The sequence below is a fragment of the Sphaeramia orbicularis genome, chromosome 10 (assembly GCF_902148855.1).
Source record: "Sphaeramia orbicularis chromosome 10, fSphaOr1.1, whole genome shotgun sequence".
Taxonomy (NCBI): domain Eukaryota; kingdom Metazoa; phylum Chordata; class Actinopteri; order Kurtiformes; family Apogonidae; genus Sphaeramia; species Sphaeramia orbicularis.
This window is the reverse complement of record NC_043966.1, coordinates 6792279-6807039: the sequence shown is the minus strand read 5'-3', so window position 1 is coordinate 6807039 and position 14761 is coordinate 6792279. Positions and strand designations below refer to the sequence as shown.

The window sequence follows — 14761 nt, the reverse complement described above, 5'->3', positions numbered from 1 at the left end:
CTTCATTAGAATGTTCCTCATGCCATTCTTTAACAATTCTGGCTGTATGGATCGGGGCATTATCATCTTGAGGTGAAGGTGTTTCCATTATTTTGTCCAACCCCTGTACATGAAAGGGTTAATCTCAGTAGATGGTTTTGGTCGTCGGTGGCTGTTTGGGTCTTTACGGGTGAAATATAAACCAAAGAACCACAGAAAAACAAAATAGCTTTGATAAGAACTCTCAACTTTGGCAGTGCCATGAATCTCCATATGGCTCATGGGGCTGGGTGCCAGACATTAAAAACACAGCTTTTAATTCCATAAAACACAAACATGACATGGCCATATGTTGATATGATCCCCAGACTCTTTATATTTGGCGTCCAGTCATTTAACAGATGCTCTTACTCACAGCTCACTTCCAACATGACTTTGAACAACGGTGCATGACTACATCGGACTCTCCACAGCAGTTCTGTGCTTCATGGCGAGGATTTTATCCATCTTTATGAATCATGCTCAATTAATCAGACACAGCATGGGCTGGTAAACAACTTGTTCCTAAATCATCTTAAAAATATAATTGCATTGCATCAAAGTGGATCAAAGCGTCTCATCAGTCTCTGTTACCCTTTCGAGGGCCCAAAGTAATTATGTTACGAACCATACCTGGCCTGTGGGCGAAGAATTGTTTGGTATTTACTGTCTGGGGTCCAAACTGAATCCTCGCCAGCCAATAACCACAAGCAGCTGGTCAATATCGGGTAGAAATACATGAGAAATGTGTTTTTCCGTTCTGTGCAGGGAAATGTTTTCTATGACTGCATGGTGCACATCAGTTATGCCTCTGGCTCACGAATTCGGAAATAACAAAATCAGAAACAGTCTCCTTATTGTAAGTTTGTGTGATAATTTGCAATTTTGTTTGTGTGTAAAAATCGTTTTCCGATTTGGTTTGCACGTGTTGGTGGTAGGACTTAGAGGGGGCACTACAAATAATATAAATTGGATAAAAATGTACAAAAAACATATTTACATTTATTTTGGCGCCTGTATTTGACCAGGTTGTTATTGAAAAGCAGCTGCAGTATATCCTGAGGTGAACTTGTGGTGTACTTCAGTAAATATACTTTTCAGATACGCTGAGGACTCAAATATTCCTCGTATTCTTCCTACACACTCACCCTAATGTACACATATCGAAACAAACCTAAAAGTGTCCTTTTTTTTTGGAAGCCCTGATCTAATCTATTCTGCCCAACAGAGAAAAGCCCAGCTCCTGTTTTGAAAAGCACCTTCCTGTGGGTTGAAACTGACATGACTGATAACAGGTGCTGCAGCGCACCAAGCAGACTCTGGGGTTATGTAGAGAAGAAGTAAAGAAGATTTAAAAAGTTGATAAAAGAAAACAGGGGGAGGAAATGGATTAGCGATGGATAGATGGAGTGTGAGAAGGGAAAAGGTGAAGGGGAATCAGAGATGAGAGGGCACTACAGGGAGAAAAAATGGATTATGAATGGAGAGAGGAAAAGGAACATGAAAAATGGAGAAGATGGATGCTTGGAAACAAGGGGGGAAAGAAGACAAGAGGATAAAAGTCAAAGAAAAAAAAGGATTAGGGATCTAGTGGAAGACGGATGAGATGAGGAAGAGGACAAGCAGGAGAAGATTAAGGTGGAGTGATATGCTTTTATCTTCCAGCGTCTTGAGAGGAGACAGTGTGTGTGTGTGTGTGTGTGTGTGTGTGTTGGAGGATGTTTGTGGACCTTTCTGATCGGACACTTCACCTGTCTGAGTCTGTGTGTGTAACGGGCTAAATGCCACTCATCCTCTCCAACTGGGTTAGGTAAGAAAAAAAAAGAGAGACTTCTAAATGTCTGCCCTTTTTATATCTCCATCTGCAATCCATCCATCTGCTCCTCCGCAGAAGAAGAGAGGGAGGAATGGAGGGGACATGGAGGAGTGGAGGGTTCAGGGTTGTTGGGTTCATGGATGGATGGATGGATGGAGGAAGAGGTGGTGGTGGTGTTGGTGGGGGGTTGAATACGCAGAGCTGAGCAAATTAAAGTAAAAGCAAAGGATGGATGATGGTGGGGTACAGGGTGCATCTGGGAGTCCGGCGAACGAGGCAACGAGCGAGCCAGGGAAAAAGGGGAGGAGGGGGGGAGGGAGAGGAAGGAAGGAGAACGGGAAAGAGAGTCGTGACTGGAGGTTGATTTACGGAGGCTTTCCTTTTAATGAAATTGTTTCAGTGACAGAGCCGGTAAAAGGCCCTTAATGGATTGGCTGGCCTAATGTAATGAAATTACTCCCTCTTTCACTACAGAGAGAGGAAAAAAGAATAAAAGGGGACATGGGGAGGAGGGGGGGGGGGGGTAGGAGGAGGACAGGAGAGGAGGGGTGGGAGAGGAGAAAATGCAATTAATATTTACAGAACAGACAAGCAGGGTGGGCTTTAGCAGCTACGACTCGCTCGCTCTCTCCTTCACTGTGTCTACCTCTCTCGTCCCTCTCTCTCCCGGTGGCCAGTGTTGGTTGGGCATGCGGCAGGGGAGGGAGGTGATAGGCTGACGCCAGGCAGGCCACTTCAGCACACCGGGCTCTTCTCCTGCGCTCTCTTTTTCCTCTCCTCCTCTCCTCAGGGCTGGCCATATCAGCGCTGAGGTGAGAGACTTAACCTTAGCTTGTGTGTTATCGTCTGGACCGGGCATCCCTAGAGTGTGTGTTTGTGTGTCTGTGAGTGAGGAGTGTGTGGTGGAGAGAGTTAAAAGAGTCTCCTACCTGCTTACCCACTACTGGGGTATCACCTCACGCACACCCCCACATGCACACACACTCATTCACGCAACCAGTCTTTTGTTAGTCCCTCCCCCAGCTGAGCGGACCTTGCAGACTTGCGCCTGACTCTCTTCCATCTCTCTCCTCTGTGTGTGTTTGTCTGTGTGTGTCTGTGTGTGTATGTGTGTGTGTGTGTGTGTGTGTGTGCGGTGCAGGCAACTGGACAGCAACCACATCAGCTGCATCGAAGATGGAGCTTTCCGAGCGTTGCGCGATCTGGAGATTCTGTAAGTAGAGAAAAACCCTGGTCCTCACACTCCGGCTCCTTCACTCTCCTCCTCCTCCTCCTCCTCCTCCTCCTCCTCTTCTCCTCTCCTCTCATCCCCTCTTCTCATCTCTCCCCCTTTTTTCCATGTTGTCTGTGAAGCAGAGATCTGTCCTGCGCTTCTTCTCTTCTCTTGCCATTTGCTTAGTTTTGTCTTATTCTGTTTCTTTCTCCTCTCCTCTCCTCTCCTCTCCTCTCCTCTCCTCTCCTCTCCTCTCCTCTCCTCTCCTCTCCTCTCCTCTCCTCTCCTCTCCTCTCCTCTCCTCTCCTCTCCTCTCCTCTCCTCTCCTCTCCTCTCCTCACGTCATCCTTCGTTCTTTATCCTCCATCTACTTTTAACCTCATCTTTTCATCTGCTCTGTCTGGAATACAACAGAAGCTGTAACTTATGGATGCTTTTCATTGAACACATATAGTTTCTTTGCACGTCTCTGAGTCAAATATCAATCTTTGTGTGTGTGTGTGTGTGTGTGTGTGTGTGTGTGTGTGTGTGTGTGTGTGTGTGTGTGTGTGTGTGTGTGTGTGAGCTGCCATAGACGTTTAAATACTTCTCTACAATCACTTGAAAGGCTGAAGTTTAACATACCTGTTCATTCAGCAGCAAATGTATCGTCCTTGGTATAACACACACAGATACACAAACTGCCTGTGCCACCTGCTGTGGTTTGCGCTGTCTCTGCATCATGTGTGATAGTGCATGTGGGTGATTCCCTCTGCATATGGGAGTATGTTAATGTTCCTCCCGCTTCCAGCTGTGTATGTGATCGAGCGTAGTGTAGGTGTGCGACGGTGTGCGCGTGCAACTTTATGTGTCTGATGTTTCCACATTTTTAGAGCTGCTCATTTGTCACAATGCTCAGGGGTGTTACTAGCTGCCGTGCACAGCGTTTGTTGGTCTCTACTTTCTCTCCACTTGTTGTGTGCGCCGGTGCATCACCTTGTACGTAAAAATGTGTCTACGGTGGGTGCACAGAAACACCTGAGTAGAATGCTCAGCTTCTGTTTGATGCAACAGTTACACCGTTTGTGCTCGAATACACGAAGGTGAAAGTGTTAATTTTATGTAAAGCACAGTTGGTGTTTGATGATGCTTTTTTGAGCTGATACTGTTGTGGATGTGTTGGCTAAAGGGTAAAACTGTAAAGCAGATAAGGACGAGACAAAGAGAACAGTAGGAAAGAAAAACACAAAAACCAATGCATTCTCATGGGAGGGAGAGGTTAAGGCTGCAGAGGTGAGAACAAAATGACAAGAAAGAATAAAAATAGAGGTAGACTAGAGGCCTGGCAGCAGTGGCCTCACCTCTGCGGGTTATATTCACTATCTAAATGATGCCTGAGATTTGGAAGTAGACATGGAGCTCTTAAAGGAAACAGACTCTTGAATCCAGAATTAAAAGTAGCCAGACGTAATTGTTTCTGGTGGTTTTAACACACTGTCAAAATCATCAAATCTTTCTTTTTTTTGCTCATAATTTAGGCAGAACCAAATAAAGAATAACACTCTAATTGGTTGCTTCTAGTGAAAATCTGTCTCATTATTGCAAACAGAATGTAAACAAACCAAATTGTTGAAGACAGCCTTTTAAAAAAAACATATCTTCTGTAAAATGCACATAATTTGGTCTTTTCGTATTAAAGAGGGCATGCAGAACACGCTTAAATCCTTATTTTTATCCTTAATTTTCCTTATACCTACTGGTAAAAGTCTGCTGTCCATATTATATTGGAAGTGCACAAAATCCCAACAAAAAGAGACCCATCCTGTGAGTGTCCTGTTCCTCTGATTGTTCTTGGTGCAGTCTGATGCTGCCTAATGTGCCCACATTAATGATTAAAGAGAGCAGAGATTACAGTAGGAAACAGTTCAATACAGAGCAGCTCATACTCTGAAACATACCCAGCCCTAAAATAAAGTCCTCAAAGTAATAAAATAAACACATTAGTTTGCATATTTCCTGTGAGACAGATACATTTTAGATGTATCTTTGCATTTATATTGGCTTGTTTCGTCGAAATGTACTTCTTATTTCCAGCCAGTTCTCCTTCCTTTCATTTTACCTTTTATTTTCTTTGAGCAAAGTTAGCTTTTTTTTTTTTTTTTTTTTTTTGATTCCCCAGCCACACTTTTCACTCAGCGCACAATAGAAGTGATAGGGGGCAGATAGAGGGGGATCAGCAGTGCGAGATACAACATATTAGCAATTCATAAGACTCTGACAGCTGAGAGCTCGGCAGGATTTACAATTCACTGTAAATACGCAGCCGTTCCCATTCACAGCAGACAGCATGACAGCACACAGTATATTCACTGAATATGACGTTTTAATAAAGGTAAGGGTGTGTGTGTGTGTGTGTGTGTCTGTTTGTGCACATGTGCAGAGGGCATGAATGACAGTAAGCAATTCTGCCGCTGGACTGATCTTCATTTCAAGCATCTTAACATGCACACACACACACACACAAACCCAGACACAGCCCCATCTGCTCATTTCTTGGGGTTGATTTCGTGACCGTTGTACAAAATGGGACAATACAGATAACAGTGATTGGAGGTCATGTGACTGCAGCAGCAGGTAGGTGCGTGTGTGTGTGTGCGTGTGTGTGTGTGTTTTCGGGCGGGTGTAGAGCACATCTACACACAAACCGTGAATAAGATTGAACACCTGTACCGTTGCTTTTCTACCTTTGTGAGGAATCAGACGTTCACATTGAGCACGTTGTCACTAAGTACCAGTTTCTGCCTTTTTAAACAGCTGATTTTTTTTTTTTTTTTTTTTAAGGGTTAAGACTTTAGTTTGAGGGCTGAACAACTGTTACGTTACGTTAATTATTTGCTTTGTTTTCTGCGATAACTGGTCCGTTTTTGTGGTAATGTAAAAAAAAAAACAAAAAAAAAAACCAAAGGCTGATTTCAAAAGATAGCGAGATAATTTATCACCAGAAAGAGATTTTTTTTCTCAAGATTATCTCAAGGATAATTAACGCAGAACACAAAAACGAGTGTCTGATTCATTTGATCAAACCTGATTTCATGCATCCAAGATCACAGCCATGAAAGTTATCTCACTCAAAGAATGTAATTTCTGTGTTATTGAAGTTAATCAGTAATGGGTGCTCATGATGTGATATTTTCAGATCAAGTCAGTCGCTCCAGCTTTGAATTTGGTCAAGATTATAAAGGAAACAGCCTTTTATTCTTGTGAAAACAGGTCGAATATCCATAACTATGAGATAATCAAGCTTGTTTTAACAAGACAACAGGATAAATGACCCACTATTATGAGACAATGAGCTTTGTTATTTCAAGAAATGAAATAATTAACCTGCGATTTTAATATAAGAGCATCAGCCTTTAATGAGCAGGAAGTAGTTGTGTCTGGCCTTGCAAATGAATTTTTCTTCAGTGATTTATCGTCATTTCTGATAATATTATCCAGTATATTTAGCATTTTTCAATGAAAATCAGGTATTTTCCTATATAATCATGTAAATGTTAATGAGAAGACAGAGTTATTATATTGAAACGGAAGAAAACTGAAGCAAAAATGTCATATTTTCAAACATATATCATTAAGTGAAGCATCTATATCCACTGTCATTTATTGAACTTTATGGGTTTTATTGGCGAATCAATGTTGTAGAAGATGACGGTGTTACCATAGTAACTACGGAGCCTCTGAACGTCCAAATGGGTCATATCTGATGACCATGAAAAGATGACAAACTGTATTTTACACTAATCATTTACTTGTATTGATACGATTAATGGCTCAATAGTGATTAAATGTTTTAGACTGTTAGATACTTTTAGTCTCTGGTGGATGTTTAGGTGTTTGAGGGTTAAAATCTATGTTTGTAGAGTCAAAGTAGAGCATCAAAGACTCTTATAAGCCAAAATAGGAAATATATTCTGGGTGGAACATATAAAATTTCTTTTTTTTTTTTTTATGTCTGTTTTTGTGACTTGTGCTCTGATAAGTCAATTCAAATGCGAAAAATGTCCACAAGATGATCAAAAATGAACCAAATTTTTAGTTCCAACACCAAAAACAGGCCAACGTGTGTGTTTTTTGTGTCCGTTTCGAAATACAGTCAAGTTATTGTGTCTGCCAGCGTCGCCCTCTCTCATTCACATCTACTGTGTGTGTGCGCTTGTGTTGTGTGTTCCAGGACGTTTTGTGAGTGAACGCGCGGCGCTAATTGAAAGAAGTGCGGCGCCGTGTGTGTGCCGCTAACGAATCTCCACATTAATTAATCTAGTCATTTTTAATTAGCCGCTGTTTCTTGCTAGACTAGGCTTTATCTGAGCTGCTTAATATGTTTCACGGGAGCGGCGTTGACAAGTCAAAGCTGAATATTGGGGCGTCAAGTTCATTTTGAAAATACTAAATGGATTTTAGTTTGTTAGCTTTATTAATCTTGTTATAATTGTTCTCTGAAAACAACAGGGAGTAATGGGATATTTTTTATTAAATTGCATGAAAATGATGCGACTTGAACGTAATTGGATGGAATAAATAACAGAAATCGCTGCATATTTACCAGTATTTATCTCCGAATGACCTTTATTAAATGGATTTTCACGTGTGTCGTTTCGTCGTAATGTGTTTTCAGCGTTTCAATTTAGGCAGCTTTCATCAAATATTAGAAATAATATTAGAGTTATGCACATGTCTGAAGCATCACTGAGGGATGTATAGATGTACATATATTCATATTTTTCCTGTTTTCTGTTAACCTTCATGGCTCCGGGGGAAAGTTTTTCATCTCAGAGAGCTTCAAGAAGAAAGACAGATGTGACTAAAGACACTCACATTTACCATTTCTTTTGATATACACTCCTTTTACTCGCATGTCCTTAGATGGTCTCTTTCTCGTTGCTTCATCCTCACTGTACTCTCTTTCATGGCTGCCAGGATGAAAGTAGAGGATTGGTATTGTAAAAGCTAGGCAGAGCCTGGCTATGATTTATTTAGACCTAAAAGGACTGCGGTTACTATCTCTACCTTTGCTTTTTTTTTTTTTTTTTTTGTCAGCTTTTTTCCTTATTTCTTGTTTCTTTTCTTGCCAGAAGAGTAAAAAGACAAGAAAGATTTGGTGGGCAGGAGGTTACTCGCAAGATGGGAAAGAGTAAAAAGAGGGATTTGAAGGAAAAGAGTGGTATCAGTGTTGTAAAAGCCGTTTCCCGGACATCATTTATTCATCTGCTGTTGGACCTGAGGAAAGAGAGGGAAGAAGAATCCGAAAGATACAGAGGAAAAGATAAGGAGGGAAGGATGGGAATGCAGTCAAAGGTGGGGGTGGATGAATAAAGCGAAGCTGAAGGAGAAAAGGAGCAACATCACAGAGAGATGAGGATATATAAAACAAATAGATTAGAAAAAAAAAAAAAAAAACAGACACAAAAGTTGTCCATTTGTTGCAGACTCTAGAACAAGACAAGAGGCTGTAAGAGATAAAGGTGTAATAGACATAAGAGAGTTAAAAAAAAAAAAAAAAAAAGAGATGAAATAGGAGACAAAAGAGCAGCAGGAAACACTGATGTGATGTTAGTGGGTAAAAAAAAAAAAAAGGAACAGTGATAGAAAATGGATTGAAAAGATCAGAGGGAGGAGAGCAGGGAGGCATTAATTATTGATGGAACAAATGTCTTACTGACTGACTCAATTTGGCCCTTTGTTGTTTCCAGACCACCAAGGCTGTCAGATTGACTCAAATAGTGTTTGTCAAAGTGAGGCCCTGGACCCAGAGTGGGCCGCAGTAAAAAACCTGTGTCCGCAGGAGAGATGATCAGCCAATATTACACCTATTAATAATGAAAAGTCTGATTAGAAGACTGATGGAAATGTCAAACAGTCATGTGCTTCAGTGCAACATAAAGCTGCAAATCAGAAGAAACTAAATTATCTATCTATCTATCTATCTATCTATCTATCTATCTATCTATCTATCTATCTATCTATCTATCTATCTATCTATCGTTCTATCGTTCTATCGTTCTATCGTTCTATCTATCGTTCTATCTATCGTTCTATCGTTCTATCGTTCTATCGTTCTATCTATCTATCGTTCTTTCGTTCTATCTAAAAACATAGATCTGTGGTGCACACTGCTGCAGAAAACACATGCGTTCAAACACAGTACACTGTAAAAAAAAAATCTGTAATTTAACAGAATTTTCACTCTTTATTTTACAGATTTTTCCACTATTTTTAAGATACAGGAAAATATTAATGAAATTACAAAAACAGACCGTGATTTTACATGTCAAATGTAAAATAACACGAAAAAACTGTAACTGTGAATAACCCAAAAATAACCATTTTTTAAAAGATTTTTTTTTTTCATTTTTCACAGAAAAATACAGTTAAAATACATTTGCAAATGCATCATAATTTCACAAATATTTCTTTTCTGTTTATGAGATTAAACTGTTAATTTAAAGTTTAATACTGTAAAAAAAAAATAAAAATAAAACGAGATAAAATTACTTACAATTAACCGTAAAAGAAGCAGTTGCTCTGTAAGTTTAACAAGACTTGTTTGTTAATTGATAAATATCTTGTGTAATTACGGGAAGTTTCACAACAAAAATGCTGAATAAATGTATTTTGTGAATGTATATGTATGTATATGTTTATCTGTGGATTGTTCAACTGAGTCTCATTGAAAAATATTTATATATATATTTATAGGTAATTTGATTTTTTTAATATGTGTAAATCTTCTTTATTAAACATTAAAAAGTCAAAAAATATGCAAAATCTCATGTAAAGTTAGGGCAAAAAACTGTATTTTAATTATGGAAAATTACCATATTTTTATGAGATGGCTATTTTCTGTTATTTTACAGTATTTTTTCAGCACCCCCGCTGCTGGAATAATACTGTTTTTTTATGTTTTTTTTTTTTTTTAACAGTGTAGAGTCACATATTCAGTAATAGGTAATGACCTGTTTACCCTTCTACCTGAAAGTACTGGAATTATAATGAAATCATGACAATGGAGATGGTGGAGATTGACCTGCATGAGTAGATTTTCTGCAAACTGAAGGAAAAATCTAGTTTCATGTCCAACCACTTGAGTTACAACATCCTGAAAGGTCACTGTAAACACAGATGCATATACAGATACAGATATACAGTCGTGGAAAAAATTATTAGACCATCAAAAGTCATCAAAAACAATGGTTATGCAATCCAGTACTAACTCCTGTGTGTATCATGTGACTAAAACAGACAGAAAAGAAAACATGGAATGCCTAAAAGCACTGTTTTTGTCAGTACAATGCCATAGATACTGATGGAAGAACTGAAGTGATTTTGGTTATTATCAAGAAAAACATGGAAAATGGATAGATATCAGCTCTGAAATTAAACCACTATGAGCTATTTTTGTTGTTATCATTATATTTGTCCAAACAAATGTACATTTAGTTGTAGCAGGCATTAAAATGAACAAGAAACTGAAAAAAACAAGGGCGGTCTTAGAATTTTTTCCCCGACTGTAGATACAGATGCACTTCATTCAGCTCAAGAAACTAATGGATAAAATATGAATAACACACACAATCATCAGTCTATCAGTTATCAGATGGCAGCTTTAACAAAAATTCTAAGATTATTGTAGTGTCAGAAGGTCTCCACTGTAAAATGTTGTCTGATGTCATCTTTTAATCATGACAATATGATTTTCTGAATCATATTGAATGTGAATCATTCTTTTCTTTGCTCACAATGCTTATTATTATTATCATTAATAATAATGATAATAAGAATCAGAACAAAGCATAGCTTACAAGACACAGTTACAAAAAACAACAATAACAGCATTTCTGCGGTCATTAAAAAGTATTAATCATTAAATAGATTAGAAAGAGTGAAGGGAATATTAGCAAATGTCGTAAAAATGGGAAAATGCAAGTTTCAGCAGAAGTGATTAGAGGAGGAACTATTCAGAACCTGGTTAAAGCCTGTCGACGATGAACTGTCATAAAACTATATATAAAACTGTATCTGCAGTTGGACGTGGGCGTTAAATTTGTTTAAAGTGGCATTAAAAGGGATAAAATTAGATTTGCTGATACCTGCAGAAACCCTGAACAAAAAAGTTACATATCAGAATAAGGCAATAACTATATTGGTACCTAAATATATATAATATCTGAAATAATAATAATAATAATAATAATGATGATGATGATAATAATAATAATAATAATAATAATAATGATGATGATGATAATAATAATAATAATGTTAATAATAATAATAATAATAATAATAATAATAATAATAATAATAATAATGTTAATAATAATAATAATAATAATACATTGGTTTTATATAGCGCTTTTCTAAGTACTCAAAGACGCTTTACAATAAACAACCAAGGAACAAACATGCATCCAACGGGTAAACAGATACGAAGTTAATACTAAATGGAGTTGAAGAACAAATACAGAGTCTAAGTACACATGTCCGGTACAGTGAAACTGCAAATGGCTCATTAAATCAGTTATGGTTCCTTTGGGAAGATTTGGATTAGAAAAAAGTGAAATCAGGGATTTCAGCTCTTAAGATGCATAAAATACTGACAGATATTTACAGGTTTAAACTCAAAGGTTTTAAACAATGATTTTAAAATGGTTTAAAATGGTTTTAAAAAGTAGGATTTGTTATGAATGTCAGACTGGCTGAAAGCTCCAAACCCCTCAGATGGAGTGGACAGATGCATGATGGGATGCCTCCTGCAGGTCTGGGCACCAACTAACTAACCTCAGCTAACTGACCACGTCTTTTTCTTCTTGGTTATTGTAAAGGTCTTCGTACTAAGACAGGTTAAAACACCTTAAATCTCCTTGTGTTAAAGTGCGATCTTCAACCCTTCATCGTTCACCTTTAAATCGTCGACATGTTTGCGGTCGTCATTATGCGACTTTGCGTTGCGGGTCATCTCTTTCCTGCTCTTAATATCCGTCCGCGTGTTCTCTGCAGACTGGTAATGATGATAAACTCCACACTGCCATGGTGAAATATTAAAAAAGGAAATTAGTCTGATGTTTTAAGGCCGGCTTTGTCTGGAGATTAAAAGAGTGTGTGGTTGTTAAGTCGCTAGTCAATTTCTGAAATTAACTTTTGTCTTTGAAGCTTTAAGGGTCTGGACAGAACTCAAATACACGGGCGGCTCAGTTTTATTCCTGTTACTTCACCTCCTCACATGACTCTGCTGTTGTCTTTTAATGCCGGAACTTTTCTTACATGATCGAGTGATTGTGTCATGTTCCAGTAAAATCCCCCTTTTTTTTCTCTGTGCACCTGCAACTTAATAGAAAACGCATAAAGGTCTTAAACTTACTTCATTTTTATCCTCGGGGCATTTTACATTTTTAATTCTATTACATTCTGGCTTCTTGTTTTACTTGATTCATTTACTTTACATTTTACTGGCTGCAATTATTCATCAGCTTGTATTATTTTTCATCACCGCCGTGTATTCACTTATTGAAAATGAGGCTCGGTATAGATTCGAGTCAAAATACAGGTTGAATTAATATCACCTGCTGGAAAACAAACACTGAAGCGCTTGGTTCTTTCCAGTAAATGCTTTAATAAATGGCAAATCAAGCTGTTAAACCCAAAGGTTTCCAGACAAATCGATTCATTGGAATTGTTCTGACTGTGTCCTGTGATGCCCTGCCAGGAATTAGCAGCATTGATTAAAAAATCTGTCAACATCTGTCATTTCAAGCACATCCACAGTGTTTCAATATTGTGATGCTCAAGAGCCCAAACAAGATTTATTTAACCCTTAAAGACCCAAACATCCACTGGCGACAAAACCATCTACTGATCTAAACTGTTTAATACATGATGATCCACTAATCCTATTAATACATGGAAATAATTGGTGTAAAATACAGTTTGTCATCTTTTCATGGTCATCAGATATGACCCATTTGGACGTTCAGAGGCTACATAGTTACCGTGGAAACAGTCATCTTCTACAACACAGGTGTCAAACATATGGCCCTATCTATCTATCTATCTATCTATCTATCTATCTATCTATCTATCTATCTATCTATCTATCTATCTATCTATCTATCTATCTATCTATCTATCTATCTATCTATCTATCTATCTATCTATCTATCTATCTATCTATCTATCTATCTATCTATCTATCTAAAAACACAGATGTGTGGTGCACACTGCTGCAGGAAACGCATGCTTTTAAACACAGTACATTGTAAAAAAAAAAATCTGTAATTTAACAGAATTTTCACTCTATTTTACAGATTTTTCCAGTATTTTTAAGACACAGGAAAATATCAATGAAATTACAAAAATAGACTGTGATTTTACATGTCAAATGTAAAATAACACGAAAAAACTGTAACTGTGAATAACCCAAAAATTTCCATTTTTAAAAAAAATTTTTTTTTCATCTTTCACAGAAAAACACAGTTAAAATACATTTGCAAATGCATCATAATTTCACAAATATTTTTTTCTATTTATGAGATTAAACTGTTAATTTAAAGTTTAATACTGTAAAAAAAAAAATTAAACGAGATAAAATTACTGACAATTAACCGTAAAAGAAGCATTTGTTCTGTAAGTTTAACAAGAGTTGTTTGTTAATTGATAAATATTATGTTGTGTAATTACAGGAGGTTTCACAACAAAAATGTTGAATAAATGTATTTTGTGAATGTATAACATGTATAAGCACTGATAAACTGTCCAAATACAGTTTTTATCTGTGGATCGTACAACTGAGTCTCATTGAAAAATATTTATACATATATTTATAGGTAAACCCAAAGTTTTCCAGACAAATCAATTCATTGGCATTGCTCTGACTGTGTTCTGTGATGCCCTGCCAGGAATTAGCAGCATTGATTAAAAAATCTGTCAACATCTGTCATTTCAAGCACATCCACAGTGTTTCAATATTGTGATGCTCAAGAGCCCAAACAAGATTTCTTTAACCCTTAAAGACCCAAACATCCACTGGTGACAAAACCATCTACTGATCTAAACAGTTTAATACATGATGATCCACTAATCCTATTAATACATGTGAATAATTGGTGTAAAATACAGTTTGTCATCTTTTCATGGTCATCAGATATGACCCATTTGGACGTTCAGAGGCTACATAGTTACCGTGGAAACAGTCATCTTCTACAACACAGGTGTCAAACATACGGCCCACAGGCCAAAACTGGCCCACTAAAGGGTCTAATCTGGCCCGATACTGACAACCGTTTTAGTTCAGGAGCCATATTTAGCCCAATTCAATCTCAGATGGGTCAGATACTATCATAATAACCGATAAATACTGAGAACTACCTTTTTTTTCTCTTTGTTTTAGTGTAAAAAAAAAAAAGGAAAATTACATGAAAGTGTTCACATTTATAAACTATTCTTCACAAAACATGTGAATAACCTGAACAAATTTGAATAACCAGAAATGTCTTCAGAGAGGTAAGAGCAGTTTTTATAATATGTTACTAAGTGTTTTGTGTATTTGTAGATCCACTGTCATCTCTATTGCTGTTGTAATGCACATGTAAGTGATAAACTGAGGTATAAGACTGTTAAAATTGCACGTATTTTTCTTAATACATTTTAGTTTGTTCATGGTTGTTCATGTTATTCACATT

General features: G+C 37.5%; 1 protein-coding gene across 1 annotated transcript in view; it reads left to right on the top strand.

Annotated features, from left to right (window-relative positions):
* slit3 (slit homolog 3 (Drosophila)) overlaps positions 1 to 14761 on the top strand; it is a 742110-nt gene that overhangs the window by 495847 nt on the left and 231502 nt on the right. Inside the window, exon 6 of the mRNA XM_030145427.1 lies at positions 2976 to 3047. Coding sequence (XP_030001287.1) covers positions 2976 to 3047 — 72 coding nt within the window. The remainder of the gene's footprint in view (positions 1 to 2975; positions 3048 to 14761) is intronic.